This window comes from Nicotiana attenuata, unplaced genomic scaffold (genome assembly GCF_001879085.1).
Source record: "Nicotiana attenuata strain UT unplaced genomic scaffold, NIATTr2, whole genome shotgun sequence".
In the NCBI taxonomy this organism is placed as follows: domain Eukaryota; kingdom Viridiplantae; phylum Streptophyta; class Magnoliopsida; order Solanales; family Solanaceae; genus Nicotiana; species Nicotiana attenuata.
The window spans coordinates 324,690-350,304 of NW_017670472.1; the positions used below are offsets into that span (position 1 = coordinate 324,690).

Here is a 25,615-nt window from a genome sequence, read left to right on the forward strand (position 1 = left end):
GGGTTGTTTTGTATAAGTGTGGGGTATAATTCTAGTTGACAAATTGTGTGTGGGGTGGGTGGTGGTAGCATTTAACTGTATGTATTGATGGAAGTTTGTGGTGGGGTTTTTATAGGGCGAAATTGTATTGTTGAGGAGTGCTGTGGGGATGATAGTGGATGTTGTCCACTTTGGGGTAATTGTTTGGTGCCAGCGGGTGGAGAAGTCTGAGTATCCATCCGACTGGCATATGTTTGGCTGGTCCTGATGGTTTTAATGAACTGCTTACAGGTACTATGGTCCGAAGGAAGCGTAGGAACTTAGAAAGCACTTCTGCCGGGCCCACTTATGATGACACCCGGTTCACGTCCGAGGAGGCCCAGTACAGGTTTCATGCGAAAGCCACTAAGAACTTTGTCCCGGAGATTGGTATTGACATGGCTGCCCTCCGTGTTGAAAAGCCGGATATGTACGAAGAAATCCGCCGGAGGGGGATGGAGTACTTATTCGATGAACCGGACACGGCAAACCCAATGATAGCCCGGGAGTTCTACGCGAACTGCCCGGAACATATGTGTCGTTCGGTGATTGTGCGGGGCAAAGTAGTAGATGCCTCAATCCGAAAAATTCGCCAGGTTCTGCAGTTGCCCCCATTCACTGCTGACAATGATTATTACCACAATTCTCCAGGGGTAGACTGGGGCACTCTGACTGAATCCTTATGCTCAGGGGGAAGGCCAATTTGGATTCAGGAGAACATGACCCTGCATTCTAAGTCATTCACCTGGGAAGCTAAGTGTTGGTTCACTATGGTTTGCAGCAGATTGTTGCCCACGAGCAACACAACAGATGTGAACAGCTTGCGGGCTTTATTGGTTTGGTGCTTTGTGACCAGGAAGGACGTCGACATTGCTAAGATCATTGGAGATGAAATGATACTCCGGTCGCCTCTGATGACTAAGGGGTTTTACTTCCCCTCACTGGTGACGAGGCTATGTTTGATGGTTGATGTCCCCGTCAATCCTATGGATGGCACTTTACCCCCAAGAGCAGCTTTCAAAGCGTCAAAGATCAAAGTGGGCAGAGATGCACCTACACACATTGACCTGGATGATGATGATGATGCCCCAGCTACCATGGCACCTCCCAGGAGGTCTTATGATGCAGCTGGATCCTCACGGCAACCCCGAACCGGGGCGGATTACCCTCGATCCTACTCCAGCCGACCCTTGTTGCCTTCTATGGAGGAAGAGGTGGCGGATCTACGCACCTCCGTAGATAGCCTGCATGTTCGTTTGGATGCCATGTCTAGATGGCAGGCCAGGTCTGAGAGCCGGGTGATGGCTTGGTTCCGTGCTTTAGGCAGGGCCTGTCACGTGGATCCCAATACCGTCTCTGACTCCGAATGATGACCAGGGAAGTCCTCTTACCCTTCTGTGCTTTAAATTGTTTTATGACATGAGGACATGCCATTCTCTTTGAGTGTGGGGTAGGAGACTTGGGTTAGTGTATATATGTGTTGTTGTGTATGTAGCGTAGATGTAACCGACTTGGCCCAACGACGGACGCTTGTCGACGGGTCTCTTGAGGGCTAAAGTCGGATAAAAAAAAAGATTTTTTATTTTATTTTCTTTTTAGGTAGTGTAGTAAATCCCCCTTGGTTTTTCTTTTGACCGCGGTTCTTTTCCTAGGGTTTTTCTTGAACCGGGTTAGGTAGATTTTTCTTTAATAGATTTTAGGACCCTTAGGACTCTTTTGGGCCAAGATGGGTTGGGAAAGAATGCATCCCGTAGTGTACATACCTGCAAATACTTAAAACGAACTTGAGGGTGCGACGCCTAGGCTCATGTGTAGACTCTTAATCTTATTCCTTAATTTTGCACACCCTGTCTTGCTTGAACACTAATGTGAATGTGTTGACAAACTAATTTAGATTGAGTTATATGCCAAGTGTGTGTGAGGTTATACACGTATTCTATGCTTGCATGTGATACCTAGAACTTGTCCCGTGTGTGTGCAAAGAGAAATAGTAGTTGTTTGGTCTTAGAGATGATTTAGGCATTTCTTTGTGTAGCCCATATAATCATTAATCCACCTGTACCTATTACCATAGTTAACCCCTTTGAGCCTATAATCCTTTTCTTTGACAACCACATTACAAGCCTTACCCATTGGTTTGAATTAACCATCTATTTGAACTCTTTCACCTCTCATGAGCACTTGAATTGTTATGAACCTTGTAAAAGTTAAAGTGTGGGGTGGCCGGTTTGGCTTTCGAGTGGAACTAGTTGAAACAGGAGAAAGATGCACTATTTTGAAAAAGAAGAGCCACTTTGAAAAAAAAAAAGTTATATATATATGTATATATAATAATACCTAGACAAATGGTGGCTCTTGATGCAAGAGTGCTTAAAGAAGAATGAGATAGTTATATTGATGAGAAGGTGGAATTTTGGGGTGGCATAAGGATGAGGTTTAATTGATAAAATGTATGTATTAAAGTGCTTAGGGAGGTGTAGTCACTCTCATATCTAAATGTATCCTACCCGTCCCGTAGCCTACATTACAACCAAATGAAGCCCTAATGATCATAGACTGAGCAACTCGATTAGTAGAGTATTACACTAAGGGCAAGCTTATGGTGTATCCGTATGGCATATGAATGTTCTTTGTTGAGAGTGAGTGAATTCTTTCTATCTAAAGTTCCTTGTTGTTTGATTTCATGTGTGTGGAACCTCTCTCAAAAATGTGATGTGAGGGCATTTAACTCAAGAAGAAAAAGCAAGTCTTCACTTCTGTTAGAGTACATAGAGTAAGCAAGAGTGTGGCATGACATTAGAGTCTTCATCTGAGGTGTGGCTGTTGCACTGCTTAGGTTGTTCTTTCTTAATAGCAGGTGTGATATAAAAGGGTAATGCATCAAACGATTAGGCCTAAAAGTGTGGTTTAACTTACTCGAGGACGAGCAAAGATTTAAGTGTGGGGTGTTGATAATATGTGAATTAGACTACAATTAGACCCTAAAGAACCACATTTTTTGTATAGCGTTGTTGTAAAAAGTGATAACCAAATGCTCTGATTAGTGCTTTTCATGCTTTGCAGGCTATATCCAACGAAAGAAGTCAATGGAACAAGTTTGGGATCAATTACGGAAAAAAAGGAGGCCAATCAAACAATGCCCAAGAAATGCACCAAGTGAAAAGTAAAAGAAGTGCTGAAATTGGCCTGCCGCGGTCAGACCGTAACCGCGGTAGGACCGCGACAGAGTAGAGTTGCAGATTCAGAGAGCTTATTTGGCCGCGGTCCTGGCGCAACCGCGGTGGGACCGCGGCAGAACGCAAAAAAGCCAGGGACGAAAGTGTCAGGTCGGGAAAACTTGGTGTAAAACCCTTATAAGAAGTAGGATTTCGGCCACATTAGGGCAGATTGGATTTTAGAGAGTACTTTGGCAAGAAAAACAAGTGTGAGAGATCACCCAAAACATCATTATTCTTATTTCTCTTTTATTTTTCTTGCAATCTTTGATTATGAATCTTCTAGTAGTTTATTCCTCCATTGTTATGATTAGCTAAATACCTTAATCTAAGGTTTTAGTGGAACCCGTTGGGGATGACTTGGTTGTTTTGTTAATATAGTGGGAATTGGTTGTTAATCTCTAATTGTTCATCTATGTTTTGATTGTGGTTAGTTGAAAGGGCCCTCAATTATTCGTTCCTATTTAGTATGTATCTACTTGAGAGAGAGTGCATATTTAGGTGATTATATGAACAACATCACTCCCGGAGTATAGACGAGAGTCATAACCGAGGGTTTAGAGGTTGGATTAGAGATAACGATACCTCGGGTGCAATCTAAGTGAACCATATTGTGAATCTAGCTAGCGTAGCTTGAGAGAGTACGTCTAGTAAATTATCATAATTGCTTGAGAAAGATTTATGATAGCTGGAGCGTTCGTGATTGGTAGAGACAACTAAATCATAGTTATAAGACATATACAACCAAGGAAATTACCAACGGGGGAAACCATTGCCTTAGACCTTATTCCAATTGTTTACACCTCAAGTTTAGTTAATTTTCAGCTATTAATTACTCTCAGTCTTTAGTTGTTAGAAAAAATCAACCATTGTGAATCAATAAGTTTGGAGAAACAGATTGTGTGAATTTAGTAAATCGGACAATAGTAATTGATAGGTTAATTTTCTGTGGTTCGACTCTGGGCATAAATACTCAAATTATATTTGCAACACCCGCGTAGTCTTTTGCGAGACTCAATTGAGCGTGATCAAATTTTGGCACCGTTGCCGGGGAATTAACGGTGTTATCAATTACAATTGAAAGAAGTACAAAAATTCTAAGTGCAGTCAGTTTTCTCTGTACCCAATCTTTTCATTGAAATTCTAACGTCTGAAGTCTTGTGGAAAGCAGGTGTATGCCTAGAAGTTCTTCGAGGACCGGAGAACAGCTAGAAGGACTTTCAGACCCCGAGAAAACATTCAGGGCATTGAACCGTGCTAACAAGAGGCTCCAACAATCACATCAGTCCCGCCAGCTCGAATTTAACATGGGTGACGCAGAAGTAACGAATAAAATAAAAGCTAGAGAATTAGAAACCGAAAATGGATAATTTGGGAAATGATACCCAGAAGCGATGAGCAATTATCAGATAGAGGAAAAAGAAATACAGAGGAGTTGAAGAAAGATATGAAAATGTTCCTTGTAACCTAAAACATACATAAATATGAAATTTGCAGGTGCTAATTAGTATAAATTAACTTCTGACATTCATCTGAAAGAACTCACACATGCAAGACATAAAATGCAGAAACCATAAAGAAATCAAGAGAAAAAATAGGAAAAAAAAGAAGGACCAAGAGGAATCCAGCATAAATAGAAACAAAGAACTCTTCATTCTTAGATGTAAACCACGTGTCCCATTATCTTCCACTTTGATACCCCTAATCACACAAATCCTCCTTTTGCCTTTCCGCCTCAAAATAAGGTTCCACTTTCATAACTTTGCCATAAAGAAAAAATCTATCTTTCGTCGTCCGCTTCCAAGACTTTTGCTAGCATTGTGGATTTTGTTAGTTTTTCACCTTTTCTGCTCTCTATTTTTTTTGGTTTATTCAGGAGTAAATGCTAATTTTACATAACTGTTGTTCTTCCGACATTCATTTGAAAGAACTGACATAAAATGCAGAAAGCATAAAGAAATCAAGAGAAAAAATAGGGAAAAAAAAGACCAAGAGGAATCCATCATATATAGAAACAAAGACATGAGGAAAATTTTTAGGAAATCACTTTAATTGTTATTACTAACAATCCCAATAACAAAGAAAAAACGTAAAATTGCTCTATGTCGTTGTAAACTAACAGATGCATGGTTGAAAAAACATAGGAAAGACAAATAATATCCATCTCCCTGCCTTTTTCTAGTGAGAAACTTGAAAAGCTATAAATGAAATCCAAAAAGGAGTACCAAAAGTAAAAAAAAAAAAAAGGCAACCAGAAGAAAATTAAACGGAAAGGAAAAGAATCTAGCAAAAATTTACCCACAAAATGAAAGCTTGGAGAATCACAAATTATACAAAATGGAGAACGTTGAAACCGAGATAGAGACCCACGAAATGAAATAAACCATCAAAGAAATGCACTGCTAGAATATAGAAGAGAAGTAGATGAATGAGAGAGAGAAATCATTGAAACTAAAGTGGGTAGAAGACCGTACCTTTTTCCAGTGAAGAAGATGAAGTGGCTGGACAGTAGACAATGGAAAGTATAAAAGAAAGGAAATAAATAGTAAAGTAAAAGTTGAGCACGTGGAGAACAAAAGGACACATGTGGTCCACTTTCAATGGGTCTTGTATTAACATAATAATGGGTCCAGGTTCTAGAAATATCCATGTATCAAATTACCAAAACACCCTTGGTCGTCCAAGGAACCTTTACTTATTATATAGTTAAAAAAAAGGTAAACAAAAAAGAAGGATAAAATAAGATAAGGGAAAATAAAGAAGAAAGTAACATAAATAGTCTTTTATCCTTTCTTTTCTGATGATCAGGAAGCATGAAAAAGTGAGCATATATATATATATGCTTAACAAAGGGTACTCGTGATAGTTTATTCTTAGTGGGCGTTTGGACATAAGAATTATAAATTTAAAAAAAAAAGTGAATTTCTTTTTTCAGTAAAAATAGTATTTGAAAATTAGAGTTGAGTTTGGACAGAAATATAATTTTAGGTTGTTTTTGAATTTTTGTGAGTGATATGAGGAAAAAATTTTAAAACACCTTTTTGAAGTTTTTTAAATTTTCGAAAAATTCCAAAATTCATCTTCAAGTGAAAATTGAAAATTTTATGACCAAACACTGATTTCGAAAAAGATAAATAAAAATCGAAAAAGTGAAAAAATTCTTATGTCCAAACAGGCTCTTAGAGAAACTGTCAGTAGTGTATGATTCATTTCAGGATGATATTTCTTTTTTTTTTTTTAAAAGACAGTAAGTTGATTTTTGATGTATGAAAATCTTTTGAAAGTTTTTTCGCATTCTCTACTACTACTACTACTACTATAATAATAATAATAATAATAATAATAATAATAATAATAATAATAATAATAATAATGTGTCTCATTATTATCGGTTGTAATTGAATGTGATATTAAATGGGAGCCTCGGAGAAATGGTAAAGTTGTTTTCCTATTTTATTTTGCATAAATAACCCTTTTACGCAAAAGGTCATCTTGAAGAGTTGCACCTCTTCATTTGAACCCAACTTAATGGTTATAAATACCAGGCCATTTTCTCATATTTTTCTTACGAAAATTCGGAATTATCCTTCTTTCTTCTGCATTATTTTTTTAAACAAAAAAAGAAAGAAACAATAAATGTGATTGCTACCGATCTTTGAGTTCGTTGAAACGCTAAGGTTTGAAGTTCCAATACACGATGTGCGTAATCTGTTCTATCATTGGAGAAAATAATCCTAAACCTTGGGTACTAGGAGCATATTAAGTTTCTTAAAGAAACACTGTGAATTCAGTGAGTTCGGATTAGTTTCTGCTTCTTCTACATTTATGTTTTTTGTTGTTTTTGTTTCCAGAATTTATTTTACCAATACATTTCGTTCTACTCACTAGAAGAAAAATAGTGCTTTTGAGTAAGAGTAGAAATAATTTTTGAAAAGCAAAAAAAGTAGCTTATTCACTAAAGCACTTTCGAGAAAATTATATTTAAAATACTTTTTAAAGTTTGACCAAACACTAATTGCTATCAAAAGTATTTTTTAAATTAATTAGCCAAACACAAACTGATTTTCATCAAAAGTGCTTTTTAAAGCATTTTTGAAAAAATAAATTTCTCGAAATAAGCAGATTTTAGTAACTTGGCCAAACAAGGTAACTATACTATTCCAAAAAAAAAAAAAAAAACTTTTTTAATAATCTGATATCCAAACACGCCCTTAAAAAAACACACACACACAGTCACACTCAAGTCCGTACAAAGTCATATAAACAAAACGACATCTCATTATAACCACTTCAGTCATTCTCTTTCTGCTTCCGCCTGATAAAAAATGAACCACCAAAACCACCACCGTCCGGCGAGCAAGAGGGGCGGCGGTGGCGGAGGAGGAGATCCAACAACAGTAGTCCAACCAGGTCAAGTAAATTTCCGACTACTCTGCCACGTCAACACAGCAGGCGGAGTCATCGGAAACTCCGGCGGTGTAATTAAGAACCTCGAAACTCAAACCGGATGCAAAATCCGGTTCGAAGAACCTTTACCAAATTGCCATGAACGGGTTATAAACATCACTGGTGACTCAAATATAGATAAGAAAATAGGGATAAGCTATAATAACAGTGAAGAAGTTGAGGAGGTAGTGGAAGTTTCTAGAGCACAAGAAGGTTTGATTCGAGTTTACGAAAGGGTATTGCAGGTTGAAGGAAATGAAGGTGGGGCAGTTGGGTGTAGATTGCTCGCAATTAAAAGTCAAATTGGAGCTTTAATGGGAAAAGGTGGCGCCATTGTAGATGGTATAAGGAAAAGTACAGGTGCCAAAATTAAGGTTTTGAAAAAAGACCAGCTTCCTGCTTGTGCTGTACCTGAAGAAGAGTTGATTCAGGTGTTTGTTTCTGAAAATTTAAGTTATATACACTGAAAATGTAATGAATTTTTTACAGCATCAGTGTTATTTATCCTGCTGTAACATGTTACTTACCATTTATTTTAAGATACCGATCAATGCTATTAAATAGAGCTACATGCAATTACCATTTAAGTAATCTGATTGCGTAAATATTGTTTGCACTGTGAGTGCATAGAAACTAAACTCTATCTATTTGGAGATATTAGTGTGTTGGATTTTAATTCTATGCTTTATTAGTTTGGTGTTTTGACAAGAGTCTTTTTATTTTGATTGGAGATTGTTTGACAGTGAGATTGAGAGAACCGTTTCAAAGAACCCCTAACTCGTGACAAGTTATTGAATATTGAAATGAAATGGACCTAGATAGAGTGAAATGAGTATAGAGGATTTATCCCAACTAATTTGGAATTGAGGTGTAGTTAGTGTTGTATTGACCTTTCAAAAATTGTTGTCAACAGTTAGTTTGTGTTGTGAACTAGAAATGAAATGTCAGATCTGTTGGACTAATCTTTTCTTTAGAGTCGGGTGAGAATGGTAATAAAATGTGGTTTGAAGAAAGGGGTTCTTTGGTGTGGCTACCCGCTTGTGTTGAAGGGGGAATCTGGTAAATTTGGTAATATTCGAGGTAAATCAAAGTCCCTAATATTGCTGCCACATGTTTGACAGCCACACCTTAAAAAAATAAAAAGGTTCCTTGAAAAAGAAAGGAGGGAAAAAGTATGTTGTCGCTTTAAATGAAACTCATGGGATGAATGTCTCAGCTTGAGTGTAGAGATCAAAACTCAGTGTGTATTGATGTGAGAGTTGGGAAAGGTAGTTATTATTAGTGTTGAGGTGAAATGAAGGACTTACTAGATCTGGAAATGCTTTTCCTTTGTTCCCAGCAGAAGACACAGTGTTGGAGAAGCGTGTAATATGGCAACTTTTGCATCCTTTTTGCTATTTTCTTTTGTTCTTTTTCATTTTATCTCGGGGCATTACTCTCTTTTTGCAATTTAGATTTACATCTCATATAATGGAGAGCAAGGTGACAAATGACTTATGTTGCTGGGACTCTCCGAAAATATTGTCGGGTGTGTGTCGGATCCTCCAAAAGTAAGTGTATTTTTGGAGGATCCGACACGGCTACGGCAACATTTTGAAGAGTCTGCGTAACATAGCAAATGACTATTTTAGTTCCAAATTTGTCTTATGTAGTGGAAAATCGAGATAGGGGTAAGGTTTGCGTACACACTACCCTCCCCAGACCCCATTTATGGGAATACACTGATTTCGTTGTAGTGGAAAATCGAGATATGTTTGTATGTGGCAAATGAATAGATATCTATGTAGGGGAAAAATATGCATTCGGTTTATCTCTAAGTGATTGTTTAAATCAATGCAGATAATGGGTAGAACTTTGGCCGTAAAGAAAGCATTGGTTCCCGTTTCTCGGCGTCTTCAAGTTCGCTTACCAGCTGACAGAACAACAGCCCACGTTACTTCGGAAGGCGCAGTCCGTGAACAGTCTGCGGACTTTCTTCTGGATACCAAACCCTCGATACCATCGTTGCAGAGAAATGCCGTTAATCATTCTTCAGTAGTACAGTCATTATCATCAGATGTTGATAGAGTTTTGAATCTGGATGCGGACAGTGCTCAAAGAAAAGTAGTCTTTAGATTGCTTTGCTCTAATGACGCTGCTGGAGGTGTGATTGGCAAGGGGGCTATTATTGTCAAAGCTTTAGAGAAAGATACTGGAGCGTCTATAAAGTTTTCCACTCCAATTGCAGGGTCAAAAGACCGTGTTGCCACCATATCTTCGCTTGAAGTTCAGTGACTATTCATTACTTCCTTTAACTTCTAGTCATGCCAGTTTTTCCATTGTGCTTCATTAATGACACTTTTGACAGGTTTTTGCAAATGCTGTCTTCTCTAACTGTTTTGAGATCTTCTTTAGAGCCGGGAGCCATTATACTCACCTGCACAAGTTGCCACAGTTCGAGTGTTTGAAAGATCTTTAGAAGCTAGCCGTGTACACAGGCACATACCTGGTGTGGGGAAGAGTGGTTCCATAAGTGCAAGAATCTTAGTTGGATCGAGTGAAATCAAATGCCTAATTGCTGAATGGGAAAGAGTTTCATCGGAAATAGGTTTATCGACGGGGGTTGAAGTACAACTATTGGGTGCAGAGCATGCTCCAAACTGTGCTGCAGAGAATGATAAAGTGGTACAGGTAATGATGTAAACTACTACCTTGATCTCTATGACTCAAACTATTAACAGTTCTGTCCGTCCTTAATATATTTCATGACCATAAAATAACTAAATTTTGGTTCACCTCTATGTTAACCAATAACAAAATGGGAAAAGAACAGACGAAATATCCGATTACATCTCAACTACAACAATCTCAAATTGGAGAATTAGGAATAAGAATTACTACCAAACCCGTTTCACTTGTATTCTTATAAGGGTGTTATAGAAAATATGTTCAAATCTTGGATTTAATACAGTTGGTTGATTTTTATGAGAATCAGCATATACTGGCTTAAATAAGGAAGTTGAGATGACAATTAATTACATGTACTTGATATTTTAAGTCACTTATGAATCTCCAATGGAGCTTTTACTTGCCAAATTATCAAAAGAATTTAGGCTTTAGATATGGTAGATTAACTTCATACAACTAAGTTTTAAATATTCATTAAAATGTACCAAATACAGTTTAAGCATATTCATTAAAATGTACCAAATTTCGAAAATAAAATAAAATTTTAACAGATGCAGTTTAAGCATATTCATTAAAATATACCAAATACAACTGAATTGTTTGCAAATTCTTTTTATTTTGTTTATGTACTTCAGGTAATTCAGTTGTTGCATAACCTACTTTTAAATATTCAACATTTAAACAACCTAAGTTGCTTGGACTCTTCACTTTCGGTGCCGCACCTCTGTTGACACAACGTGAGTGTGAGATCCGTACCGAATTCGGTCAACAGACTTTGGGTTCTTTGACCAAAATCGACCGAGACATTCTGGACAGATACAATGATTTCTGAAATCAAAACAAAAGATAGGGTGTGAAATTCAAGAAAATGGAATACCTTCTATACAGAAAATTTGATGTCAGTATCTCCTTCTCGAGCTCTCCTCTTGATCAATATTTTCTCATTCTCGTAATACCTTGTCATTTCTCCACATAATGTCTCTTAATGTAGACATATTTTTATAATTGTTTAGATATTTGGATTAACTTTTAGTCGAATCGCCGCTCCCGTATCCGCATCCCTAAATCTTAAAATTTGGATCATGAAAAATCCAACATCTAGATCCGTACCTGTATCGGACACCTGCATTCGAGTCTGTGCAACTTAGGAAACAACTATACCTCAAGCCCAAGCTAGTTGCGTATGTTAAACAGAAACCTACTATTCATTTGGCTCCATTTGAACCCGTTCCATTCATTACTAATTAAACATTAGTTGTAGAACATATTACGTTTGAGGAGAAATATGGTTGAGAGAATTTAACACCGGTAGGGTGATCATGTTAAGATTGTCTGCACTTGCTAGGGCCTAGTCTACTACGTAAAAGGATAAAATTTATCGGCTCTAGGATTTACTGGCTTTCTTTTTCTTTTTCAAGAAGGGCATTAAAAATCCTTTTGAGCTTCTATTTATTCTCTTTCAATTTTCTTGCTTGTATAGATAACTATTTGAGTTTTTCAAGCTTCTATGGCATGTCATCTTGCCTCGACTTCTTTAAAAAGAAAAAAAAGTCGTCTTGCTTCGACTTCTTAAAAAAGAAAAAAGGTCATCTTGCTTCAATTATTGCAACAGCCAGACAATCTAGCACATAGCATAACTGCTGTTGTTGCAACCATTATGTTTTCACTTATCTTGCCGGATAATGTTGGGAAGCGTGTCATGCTAATAGAAAGGAATTTTTTTTAAAGAGAAAAGAAATAAATTGCACAAGACAAGACAAGGTTTACGTGGTTCGATAATTTTTGCCTATTCCACGGCCACACAAAGAATAGCTCTTTATTAATTGAAGAGAAAGAAGAAGTTGAGAGATGAGTTACTATTGAAAAGAGAATGCCTATTTATAGGCAAAACGTCTGCTGAAAAAGATTTTAGCGAATGTGAATACGCGGCAGGACGACACCGCAACCTACGCGCCGAACTTTTTCTTTAACATTTTTAGCTCACCAACTTTGACTTTTCCTTTCTTCTCGTTTTTTTTCATTCTTGCATTTTTCTCTGTCTTTTTCTCCTTATTTTTGTTCGACTTTTCATTTACCCACATGGGTTTGTCCCATCAAATGTCGTGGTTGATTTCAGGATCTTACGCGGCGGAGCGAACTTTCTATTGTGTTGCATTTTCTCTGGCGGACCCCCCCCCCTGGTCCATCGTACTGGAGCGATTTGTGGAGCGATTTGAGAAGAACGATTAGACTCATATTCTATCCTTTCTACAATGCCTATAGATGAAGTGCTTCGTTTCAGATCAATTCTTTGCTGCAATCTCTTTGATCCAACCCCTCGGTGAAAAACTGTGATACGCCCAGCCCGGGCCAGGGTCGGCATAGAATGAAGGGGACGACCCTAATCTTGTGTTGGCTTTGCCAACTTATTGGGTTGCGGGGAGAAAAGCGGATGTGGGGACTCGGGTCGGGGCGTAGCGTTTTCTAAGAGAAATTGATGGGACAAACCCATGTGGGTAAATGAAAAGTCAAACAAAAAGAAGGAGAAAAAGACAGAGAAAAATGCAAGAATGAAAAGAAAGAAAACGAGAGAAGAAAGGAAAGGTCAAAGTTGGTGAGCTGAAAATGTGAAAGAAAAAGTTCGGCGTGTAGGTTGCGGTGCCGTCCTGCTACGTATTCACATTCGCTAAAATCTTTTTTCAACCGACGTTCTGCCTATAAATAGGCATTCTCTTTTCAATTGTAAATCATTCCTCAACTTCTTCTTTCTCTTCAATTAATAAAGAGCTATCCTTAGTGTGGTCGTGGAGTAGGCAAAAATTGCCGAACCACGTAAATTTTGTCTTGTGCAATTTATTGCTTTTCTCTTTAAATATATTTAAAACCTATTCTTCAATGTTCTTTCTTTTGAGTGCTCTCAAGCTTCATGCCTTGAGGTTCAGAAACTTCAGATAAATTGCACTACCCCAAGTTGCAATAATTCAAGTGGAAACTGCAGTAACCTTGGCTCTAGTTTAATGTCTCCTGTTCTTGTTATGGAAGTTGTGGCTGCTTGAGATGATATTACAAAGCAGTCAATCCAACTACCCATATAACCTGTTTTTAAACTTGAACTGCGAAGCTTACAAGTTGCTGTTCAGTTATGAGGTCTAGTAGATGTTTCTAGTTAATGGTAATTACAAAGAGGAGATGAAAATCATGTCATTCACTGAGATCCATCTAGCTGGCAAATCCCAAAAATCCTTATCCTTGAATGCGTTTTTGCTTTTTTCCCATCTAACTGGACTGCCTGTCTGGCTGCCCAATTTCCAGTTTAACCAATTGAAGTGGCAGGTTCAGTCTGGTCTATAAATACCTGTCATATTCTTATTGTAGTTCTTGTATCAAACTTAAACTAATAATTCCATTAGAAAAAGTTCTTTAACCAAAATCTATCTGCTATGATGCGTTCATTAATCTGTAATTAGTAATTACAATAATCAAGGAAAGTAAGGTTGTGGAAAGCACCTCCACTAAGGGAGCAAAGTACCATATCAAAAAATAATTAAGGAAATTAAGCTGAAAATTATTTGTTAATGTAAAACTTGAAAGAACTAATAGTGTGTCTGTGTGTATATGTCTTCTTTCTGCAAAACTTGAAAGAAGTAGTGATAAAAAGTACTAAAATAGTGTGTCAGGGCTTGTTGTAAGTGACTTTTAAGCCAAAAGCCATAAGTTAGGAATTCTAACTTTTGGCTTATTTTTGTCATTTTAGCTTAAAAACAAGTACTTAAAAGCACTTTTTTACTTTATCCAAACACTACAAAATGGCTTAAAAGCTATTTTGGCTTAAAAGCACTTAAAATAAGCCAATCCAAACGGGCTCTAAGCCTGATATTCAAGTGGAGAAGGGTAGACAGGCCATTTATCCCTATGTTTTGAAGGTAAGTTTATGGGTAATATTTTTAAAGGTAGTCTCTCCTTTGCAAATTGGATGTCTATAGTAGATTTGGCACATGTACCAACTATAACACAATAACAACCACGCCTAAACTTCAAGCTAGTTGGGGTCCGCTATATATGACATATATTATATGTATATATGTGTGTGTATGTATGTGTATTTGTATGTGTTTTGGTGAATACTCATGAATCATGTCGCTCCATTTAGACCTGTAACGATCCTATATTTGAAGATTTAGGCTTTAGCACTTAAAATTCTTTATATTTTCTACTTGCATATAAGTCTCTAATGAGAATAAACTAACCCTTAATTACACCTAATTAGTATCCCAAGTATTGATTTTTTTTCTTCCATTGTGCACTATTTGCGCTAAGTTTGCATGGATTCCAAGAGATTGAAGGTCCTACAAGACAATTTTATTCCATGTGATTTTAGTCTAACTATGAAGATGAAAACATATACCCTTGAATGGAAGGTGAAGACCACTGGTCCATTGATAACTTTTTGGCTTTTTCTTTCTTTTGAATTATGGATTGGAGAAAAGTGGGCCTTATGTGCCAAGAGTTGGTCTAGCGGTAAGAGCGCAACATGTGATGTATGTGTTAGGCGCACATCACGGGTTCGAAAGCCAGTATTTAAGTTGAGAAGAATAGAGGAACAAACCTATTATCCACCGAGATTTGAACCGTGTTTTAGCTCATAAATTTCACGGTTATCAAATAAAAAGGTGGGCCTTGTGTAACTCTCTGTGGTACAAAATTCGTATTAAAATGGGTTTGAAAAGGTTATCAATGGGGCTCATGTTTTAATCCATTAGTTGCAGAATGTTGAGGCAGGGACTCTCTTGAGTTCTGATTAACTAGAAGGGAAAGTCCTAAACCAATCAAAAAACTATAAGGGGAAGTACCTCTTGCTAACCAAAAAGTTTATTGTCCAGCGAGCTTACAGTATCTTAATGGTGGTGAGGTTAACATGCAAAGAGTTTGAGATGTGATTTTAACCCTCCCATCTTTTTGACATTTTCTAGTGGGATTCATGCAACGTTTGACTTTGAAATGCTTTTACATTCATGTCTGGTTTATTTGCAACTGGAAGATAAAGGCATTATTCCACAGATTGTTGGCGAGCACGACAGCGTGAAGAGTGCCCTTTTTCAACTTACTGGTAGGCTGAGGGAGGCCTTCTTTTCCAATTTGGTTTCTGAAGAAGCTGTACCTAGAAATTATCCTTATTCTTCGCGCTCCCATGGAAGTCTCCATGAAATTGGTACTAGTATGCCTTCTCAGTTGGATCACTTGCCCAGCTTTTCTTCTCTCGACAAAATGGATCATCTTGGTTTTGTGCCAAATCTTGGTGGTCCTCATTCGTTATTACAGGACAAACAGGTTTGAAAGCTGTATCCTGTTTACTTACTGGGATTCACTCCCTCCTTTTCTTCTTTGTCTGGAATACGTCTATGGGGATTTAATGCTTGACGGTTTTTTATTGTGCAGTCCAAGCATAGATCGAATGGCAAGACAATCAAAGAAAGCATGGGTGGCTGGAAGAGTTCTCAAGGTGGACCTGAAAGTGGAAGGTTTGAGTTGTGACTGACATTAAATACAAAACTTATTAAATATTTTTGTATTGTCTTATAACAGAAACTTCATACCTGATTTGTTTTCTTTTTTCTTTTTTTTGCAATCAAAACTGAAATAAAAGGAAAAATCCGATGTTTCGTATTCTCCTTGAGATAGCTGTTTTTATAAGGCTTCCCGTAAAGTAAACATGAAAAGTACTATAATGGCAATTGACCTTCAAGATCAATCTAGTTCTATGTTTATATTCTGCTGAGGCTACATATCTCTGCTTTGTGATGTTTCTTGCTCTTTCATTGGCTGAGCAGGATGGATGAGAATGGGGTAGCAAAGAAAACCATTGTGATCACTGTTTCAGGACAAAAATTTAGTTCTGTTTATGGCGAGAATGGTTCCAATTTGGCTCGATTGAAAGAGGTAAACTCAACACCCTCCCAAAAAGAAAAGGAATAAAATGAAGGAAAAAAAGAAGAGAGGGCAACAGATGAGAGCAACAGAATGCAAAGGGATGGGTGAGGAAAGAGAACTAGGTCGAATTAATTTGATTCCGAGCTCAAGGCTTTCATTTTAGGGTCAGGAGCAGGTGGTTAACATGATGTTATAAGTTTATATTCATTGCGTTTGTTCTCTATGTTATGGATCAGATCTCTGGAGCCGCAGTCGTTCTACAAGATCCAGGTCCTGGAGAATGTGATGGAAAGGTTATCATATCTGGTTCACCTGAACAGATCCAGATTGCACAGAGCGTTCATCAAGCCTTCATCTTCTTATAATCAAAACCACCAGTGCTCCAGGACATAGACCGACAAGAAGATGGGTGCTACCCCCATATTTTGATAAGATGATTCCTTCGTCACTAGTGGATAGTTATGGTGCATTTGGCAACCTGTAAGTATGCATGCTCCATACCTACATTGTCTAGGTTCTTACTTTGAAACATAGTCGCTAGACCTCGGGTAAATACACCAGTCTGTGTAAAGACTCTGTGTTTAAATCTACATTCGCGGTAAAGCTTAGTGCGAAAAAAAAACATTACTGTTGTCATTGTTCTGTAAATTGGTTGAGCTAATGTGGTACCAGGTGTGGTGTACCACTTCCTTTCTGGAAGTGGATCTGAGATTGAAACTCGATGGGTTTAACCCTTGAGGTTCTTACAACTGAACCTAATGCATTTATGAAATTATGGGTTCATAACTTTTACTTGTTGAAATTTTAGTATTTTTAACATATGTATTTGTGCTCCGTGTCGAAACTGCTGGTTTTAGTGGTTCAACTTAACCCATGCTCCATCTGCCTCCGATCCTTTGACATCTGTCTTCGATAATGTAACCTTCACATAGGGTGCAAATTGACTCTTGATATTCTTATTGTTCTACATGTGTTAGTATCCGAATATATGGAAAGAGATGTTTTTATGTTAGCAACAGAAGTCCAAACTTATGGAATTAATGATCTTGTAGCGGTTGAATGAAAATAACGTAGCGGTTGAATGAAAATAACGTGGATCTTTGTATTTTCGAGTTAAATATTCTATTAAATAGAAGTAATTCATCATCATTCGGTAACACGAGACTGTTTGATAGGAAGATTTTTTGCATGTAATTGAACAGGGAGTAGGCGTGACAAATGAATGATAGATACATTTTTAGTCAAGAAAGGGTAAGGCTGCATATAATAGATCCTTGTGGTTCAGTCTTTTTCCGGACCCGGTTCATAGCGGGAGCTTAGTGTACCGGGCTGCCGTTAAAGCGCAAGTAATATACAGTTTCTACTGCAACAAGGCAAGGATAAGTTAGAGACTGATACTGGAGCTGAGCAGCAGCCATGCTCTATTACGACTATGCGCTCGAAGTCAGCTACTTTAATATAACGAAAAAGGTTTATAATTTGAATGTTATAGTGGTATGTAATAAAAAATAGTTAATTTTATTGTGACCATATGTGAAATTAACCATGAACTCTTATCTTCCCCCAATTATATAGAATCTCTTAATCACGATTAGGTGTAAAAAGTGAATGTCCACATTCATTTGGTTAGTATAAACACCCGGTGTGAATAAATTTTTATCAGCCAGGCAAAGGGAGACATTATTATAATATGGCTGTTTCTTTTGGCATGTTTTAAAGGAGAACGAGGACTTAATCTCCTTATCCTTAAGCACAAAAAATAAAAAGACAACAGTTATTACAACTACACAAAATGACACTAATATACACGAGCACAAGGTAATAAAGGTTATACATCTGATTAATTCAGTGCTAAAACAATGACACATTTTCCTGGATCTATAATCTTAATCCTTCCCTTAAACTATAGAATTTCACTTAGCAAATCTAATTTACTACAAGAGCTTCCTTTGGTCTTCCCAATAGTTTTAATACTGTAGCAGATATATGCCTAGATGACAAACCAGCTGCTTCAATCTGATCAAGTGGTGATCCATGATCTACGTATCTATCTGGAAGTACCATTGACCTCAACTGCAAAATTCAAAATTTAAGATTTAAAACACAAAAAGGAACAAGAAAAATGACAAATCTACTTGCAGAAAAGATTCTTGAATTTTTTGTATTTTAATGTGTTTGGTATGACATAAGTCATTTTCCGTCAAAAGGGTAGCGTGGTGCATTAAGCTCCCCCTATGCGTTCAGGGAAGGGCCGGAACACAAGGGTTTGTTTTACGCAGCCTTACCCTATATTTCTGCAAGAGCTTGTTTTCACGGCTTGAATCCGTGACCTCCTGGTCACATGGATAATTCATTTTCTATCAATCTAGTAAAATATTTTTCGGTGTTTTGTTAGTGACTAAATGAAATTTTCGAGTTTTGAAGATTAATAATAATGTCGTAAGTTTAAAGCAAGTAATATGAAGTTAAAAGTTAAGATAGCCGTAAGAAAAATGACTTCCGTCTATAAGTTAGGGAAGTCATTTTCTTCCTTTTGGCGTAAAATGTTTTCCTGAGGAAATGTTTTCTGGTAATCAAACACCAGAAAATAATTTCCTCATAAAAAATATTTTCTTGAAAAATCACTTTCGTCATACCAATCACACACACTTTCATAATGCTTTTACCTTAAGGGGTCCATCCAAAATGCTGTTTAGGCTTAGGAAATGAGAAACATGTGAGCCAAATCCTCCAATTGATCCTTCTTCAACAGTGATCAAGATTTCATGTTCTTTGGCTAATCTCTTAATAAGATTAGCATCCAATGGTTTGCAGAACCGAGCATCGGCTACTGTTACTCTTACATTATACGAATTTAGGATGTCTGCAGCTCCCAAACATTGTTGTACTATGGAACCATATCCTAGAATGGCAACCCTTTCACCTTCTCTCACTATTCTTCCCTTACCAACCTGTTGATATTACAATATAGACATAAATGCCAACATAAATTAGAGCTTATTTGGTTTAACTGATCGAGATCGAGAGTAGCTGATAAACATCAAATGTTGAAAAAAAAAAAAACTTTTAAGTGGTGAAAATAATTTTATAAATAAGTATTTACGTGTTTGGATAGAGTGCTTAAGTTGATAATATGCAATTGATGTTTCGTTGTAAAAGTGCTAATAAATACTTTTATGTCAAAATGACTAAAATGACCTTAATTGTTTTTAAAGTATAAATTAGAAAAATGTCTTTACAAGGAGAAGTATGGATGAAAATGAAATAGAGAGGAGTTAAGGGTTTTGTTTTGGAAAGGGTATTTCGAGAAGTACAAAAGATATTAGTGATAAAATAGTAGAAATCTTGATCAAACCAAAAATGCTTATAAGTTGAGTTGAGGGTAGCCAGCTTATGACGTTTGGCTGGTTTTGGCTAATAAGCACTTTTTCGCGTTTACCAAACATGTAGATAAGCAAAAAAGTGCTTATAAGTTGGTTTGATCAGCTTATGAGCTTACAAAAAACACGTCGAAGGCATTTTTATGTAGATGTTATTAGAGGTGAATTAGTAATGAATTTGTACCTCAATTGGTATTCCTTTATTGTTTGGAGGAAGAAGTGCACCAACTCCATTTCCTCTAGGAAATCTGAAACAACTAGGCCTATCATCAATAGCTGCTGCTGTTGCAACCATATGCATTAGCTCTGCTTCATCTGATGGAGCCATGACTACCATATTAGGTAAACATGCCATGTATGCAACGTCAAATGCTCCACAATGTGTTGGACCATCTGCACCAACTAAACCAGCTCGGTCCATTGCAAACCGGACAGGTAATTTCTGAAGATCCACGTCGTGCACCACCTTTTTTACAATTATGCAACGTTAGTACAACAATCCGAAAGGTGTGGCATGCTTCAAATGTTATGTTACGGTCTCTTAGTTACCTGGTCATAGCCTCGTTGTAAGAACGAGGAGTAAATGGCACAGAACGGTTTTAGGCCTTCTGTAGCTAAACCAGCTGCAAAGGTAACTGCATGTTGTTCAGCAATGCCGACATCAAAACAACGTTCTGGGAATCGTTTCTGGAAATAATTGAGGCCAGTTCCACCACCCATTGCAGCATGTATAGCTACAATCTTATTATCAACTTCAGCTTCTTTAATAAGGGATTCAGCAAAGTATTGAGTATATGAAAGCGTAGGCGATTTAGCCTTAAATTGCTTTCCTGTTTTCGGATCAAACTGTGCCACCCCTGAAAATTACAACCATAAAACCTTAGTCCTCTTCAAAATTTTACAACATAAAAAAAGGCAGCTCGATGCACTAAGCTCCCGCTATGCGCAGGGTCCGGGGAAGGGCCGGACCACAAAGGTCTATTGTATGCAGCCTTACCCTGCATTTCTGCAAGAGGCTATTTTCATGGCTCGAACACGTGACCTCCTTTCCTGGTCACATGACAGCAACTTTACCAGCAAAATTTTACAACATGTAATATTTTTATTTTATTGCCTTACCATGCATTTTATCAGCTGCTGCTTCAGCAGGAGGATAGCCTTTTCCTTTTTCTGTTACAATGTGAATTAGAACTGGTCCTGCTGCTGGCATTGATTTTACCTTCTTTAAAATAGTAATCAAATCTTCAATATCGTGTCCATCTACTGGACCAATATAATATAAGCCTAACTCCTCAAAAAGAGTTGAACCAGAAGCACTAATCATTCCCCTTGCATATTCATCAACTTTAGCTGCAACTTCATGTGCTTGTGGTCCAATTTGCTTTGTTATACTCTACAAAGACAAAAGAAACATCCTTAATATTTAACAACTTTGCCTAATTTCAATCCTTAAATAATAAAAAGGGGCAGCCTGGTGCATTAAGCTCCCGCTATGCGCGAGATCCGGAGAAAGGGCTGGACCACAAGGGTCTATTGTACGCAGTCTTACCCTGCATTTTGCAAGAGGCTGTTTTCACGGCTTGAACACATGGCCTCCTAATCACATGGCAACAACTTTACCAGTTACGCCATACTAAACGAAAAAGGAATCCAATATACCTTGGCAGCTTCGCGAAGTTGTCTAAACTTAGTACTAGCTTGGAGTTTGCTTAAGGCACTACTGAGTGCTCCAACTGGAGTTGCAGGGCCATCTAAAGTTGCAGTTGGTAAAGAAACTTGTTCATTATCATTTAATATGACAATAAGATTCGCGTCGAGAAATCCTGCATTATTCATGGCCTCATATGCTTGTCCTGCGGTCATTGCTCCATCTCCAATTACAGAAATAACATGGTTGTTTTTGCCTAAAAGATCTCGCGCAACTGCCATGCCTGCAACACATCATTTAATCTAAGTAAGCTTGGTATTTATTTGGGATTTATTTACTTTTTTCCTGGTGAAAATATAACAGCTCAGACCCAATTGTCAAGATATTGTTCGCTGTAGCCCAACCTTTGGGCCATCACGGTTTTGTTCCCTTTGGCTTTAAACCAAAAGGCGCCTCAATGGGATTCGAATCTTGAACGTGCCTTTTTATAGGGTCAATTTTTCCCCTATTCCGATGTGGGATTTGCCCAAGGCAAGTTTTACAGCGAACCTGTTTTCGAGTTCAACCGCCAGCGGTCCGTGAGCTGTTACAGAAAGTAATATGATGTAATTGGAAATAATACCTAGACCAGCAGAGATACTTGTTGAACTATGCCCTGCACCAAAAGCATCATAAACACTTTCATCCCTTTTAGGAAATGGTGCTAGCCCTGAAGTCTTTCTAATTGTATGCATTTTAGACCTTCTTCCTGTTAAGATTTTATGTGCATATGCCTGCAAAATTTTTTGTCCACTTTAGTTGCTGATATATAAAATTATGGAATTATCTATTCTTCGGGAAAATAAAGGGCAGCCCGGTGCACTAAGCTTCCGTCAGGTACGGGGTTTGAGGAAGGGCCGAACCACAAGGGTTTATTGTACGCAGCCTTACTCTACATTTCTGCAAGAGGCAGTTTTCAAAGCTCGAACCCTGACCATGCGCGGGGTCCGAGGAAGGGTCGAACCACAAGGGTCTATCGTACGCAGCCTTACCTTACATTTCTGCAAGAGGTTGTTTCCAAGGTTCGAACCCGTGACCTCTTGGTCACATGGCAGCAACTTTACCAGTTACGCCAAGGCTTCCCTTCCTATTCTTCAAGGAAATAAAAAGAATTAACATTTCATCACCTGATGACCAACATCCCAGATAATTTTATCATCTGGAGTGTCAAAAACATGGTGCAAAGCCACAGTTAAATCCACAACACCTAAACTTGAACTCAAATGGCCTCCTGTCTTTGCCACTGAATACACAATCTCTGCTCTTACTTCTGCAGCTAATTGTTCAAGATCCTGTTTTAAAATAATAAAAAAACTGATCAAATAATCCAAAACAAGAATTACAAGCCTTAACTTTTAATGGTTTGATTAGTAATTTACCAATTTGGATAGATTCTTCATATGCATTGGATAATTGATTGTATCCAAAACTGGTGTAGGTGGCTTTTCTCCTGAAAAATCAATCTGCCAACTATCTTTTTCTTTCTTTCTTACTATCTTTCCATTATGTTCTTCTGATCCATTCACAGAAGCTTTAACTAGAAACTGAAACAAGGACAATTCGAGATTAGTCGGGCCAGTGAATTTCAGATACCAGACAGTTAACTTTACATAAAAAATAGATACAGTCAGACCTCTCCATTTACTGTAAAAACCATATTTTCCTCGAAACCGATTTTTATGTTATGTAAGAACATATATCGTCTATAACAACACTTCACTATAGCAGCCAAAAAGTATCAGAACAAATGAGGCTGTTATCGAGAGATTTGAATATAGAATTTTCCAACAACAACAGCAACACACCCACTGAAAATCGTGTGGGGAGGTAGAGTGTACGCAGACCTTACCCGACCTTTGTAAAGGCAGAGAGGCTGTTTTCGGTAGACTCTCGACGTAGATAAAATTTTCCAAGAAAATCAAATGGGGTGTGTTTTTTGCTTACCTTTTTCCTTGACAAATTGTGAAATCTTGGAGTTGTCAAATATAGTGAAGTAGGCTGGTTAATTCTGAAAACAGGACCTGAAGAAACTGCCATATTGTAATATGATGAAGTTAATTTTACTCGGAGAGAAAAATGAACAAAGTCTAAATGAAGGTGATTGAATTATTGGACACAAGAGAAAAGGGGGACAGAATTTATAATTTGTGACAAGAAAGAGAGTCTCCCCTTGAATATAAATAGCAAATATCAATTCCCCATGAGATATTGTTTGTACTCTCCAGATGAAAAATATTATTATTCTGCTACTTTTCTAGCTCCAAATATTTACGTCAATTTATTATATATTTAAGTTATATACGCTGACATTGAAAGTTGCTCTTAAATGAAAAAGTAAAGAGTCATATTATCATAGGTCCTAATTTGTTAGGGATTGAGACTAGGGCTGTGCATGGATCGTATCGTATCGGATTTAGCACATTTCGGATTCGGATTTCGGATTCTAGAAAATGAAATCCGAATCCGATCCGAATTATATCGGATCGGAACGGATTTTAAAGTTTGGATCGGGTCGGATTTCGGATCGTATTATTATGCTTCAAAGTTGCAAACTAATATGTATATTTTCTTTGTAAAGAGGCAATACATTAAGAAAAATTCATGCTTTTGCAATTATGAGAATACTATGGTGCCAATATAGCTAAATCTAGCAATTGTAAAGGTAATAACCTGGAGGAAGATGTAAAGGAAGTACCGACTATCCGAAATTAAAGTATAGTATTTATACATTGCCTAATAATTTCGGATTTCAGATCGGATCGGATTAAAATATACCAATCCGAATCCGATCCGAAAACTGAAATTTTAATAAACACAATCCGAAATCCGAAATTGAATTGATCGGTTCGGATTTCGGATATCCGATCCCAATGAACAGCCCTAATTGAGACTATTTGTTTTTATTTTTGTTGTTGTTGTTATTATTATATACTGACATAGAAAAATCTTTTGAACGTAGTTTAACCTATTATAGCATGTTACTTATCATATTTATTATATTATTAATAAATGTTAATTATAAAATACCAGTCTATATTAACATCTGTGATTATCTTGAGCTGGAGATTTATCGGAAACAGTCTATATGCCTGCACAATGTACGTGTAAGATCTGCATATACTATACCTTCCTCAAATTTTACTTATGGGATTTTACTGAATTTGTTATTGTTGTTATTCATATGTAAACATGTTCAGTAAGATAAAATAGTGGTAAGTATATGAGCTATTTTACTTGGTCTGTTTTTTCATTGCTTTATTTGGCTTGTGGATTTCATCAATAATTAGCTTTGTCTTGTAGTTCATATTATAAGATAATGCACCATTTTGTCACAATTGTAAAGGAATCATCCAATTTTTCCATTCCACTGTTCAGTTTCGATGCCATTTAAATTCATGTATGTTGTGAGAAGGGAAAAAAAGAGGAATAATGAAAAATGAAAAGGTAAGGTAGGATTGGATCCTTATCCTTGGGATGCTCTGCATTTATCATAATGGACAAGATTGGTTGATTTATGAATTTTTTTATTTGATTCCTTTACTTGATTGAATAGAAATCTTGAAGCAATGTTAAAATTATTTTCGTGTGATTTACGAGTTTGAGTCGTAAAATTAACCAATGCTTGTTTCAGGGTACGCTACTTACATTACATCTTTTTAGGATGCGTCCCGATCCTAAATCTAATGTAAATTGTCAGATGCTTTGTGCATCATGTTGCACTATTCTTTTACTTTGTTGAAACTATACTTAGAATTACATCATCAAGGATATGATATCGCACAAAGAAAAGAAAGTGGTATTGCATAATTATCTCAATGAACGCTTAGCTTTTACTTCCTCCGGTCACTTTTACTTGGCACCTTTTGACTTTTCACGTCCCTTAAGAAATAATAAATGAAGTGTATAATTTATCATGATACACATATTAATTGATGCATATTTTATTGGATTGGAGAAAATGATTTGAAATGAATAATAAATACTATGGGTAAAACAGAAAAAAAATTGTTGTCTTCTCTTGATACGCGTAAAGTGCCAAGTAAAAGTGAACATCTATTTCAATATACATATCAAGTAAAAGTGACTGAAGGGAGTAGTTTTTTACCGACGAAATTAGAGAAGTTATTGTAAATTTTGACATAGCATATCCTAATTATGAGAAGTTTGGAGGTCTAATTTGTTTTTAAGTTTAATCATGATACCTTAATATAATTCAAGGAGAATAAAAACGATGATCCTTTTACCTTTACGGCATGCTTAAGTATGTGGATTTAAAAAGGGAAAAGGACCAAATT

The 25,615-nt window shown here is 37.0% G+C and overlaps 2 protein-coding genes across 2 annotated transcripts; one reads left to right on the forward strand and one right to left on the reverse strand.

The window, feature by feature from the left end:
* The first annotated feature begins 7,506 nt into the window (after positions 1 to 7,506).
* On the forward strand, positions 7,507 to 17,055 carry LOC109239918 (KH domain-containing protein HEN4-like). Its single transcript, XM_019406516.1, has 7 exons — positions 7,507 to 8,110; positions 9,519 to 9,944; positions 10,074 to 10,349; positions 15,384 to 15,653; positions 15,762 to 15,844; positions 16,154 to 16,262; positions 16,490 to 17,055. Exons 1-7 carry the CDS (start codon positions 7,559 to 7,561, stop codon positions 16,616 to 16,618), a joined length of 1,845 nt encoding a protein of 614 aa, XP_019262061.1. The 5' UTR covers positions 7,507 to 7,558; the 3' UTR covers positions 16,619 to 17,055.
* A 1,077-nt stretch (positions 17,056 to 18,132) lies between these two features.
* On the reverse strand, positions 18,133 to 23,484 carry LOC109239919 (probable 1-deoxy-D-xylulose-5-phosphate synthase 2, chloroplastic). The gene is made up of 10 exons (XM_019406517.1): positions 23,265 to 23,484; positions 22,700 to 22,864; positions 22,448 to 22,612; positions 21,904 to 22,054; positions 21,293 to 21,564; positions 20,753 to 21,026; positions 20,183 to 20,490; positions 19,818 to 20,099; positions 18,920 to 19,204; positions 18,133 to 18,326 (listed from the first exon to the last, which is right to left on the reverse strand). Exons 1-10 carry the CDS (start codon positions 23,355 to 23,357, stop codon positions 18,180 to 18,182), a joined length of 2,142 nt encoding a protein of 713 aa, XP_019262062.1. The 5' UTR covers positions 23,358 to 23,484; the 3' UTR covers positions 18,133 to 18,179.
* Between the last annotated feature and the right edge of the window lie 2,131 nt (positions 23,485 to 25,615).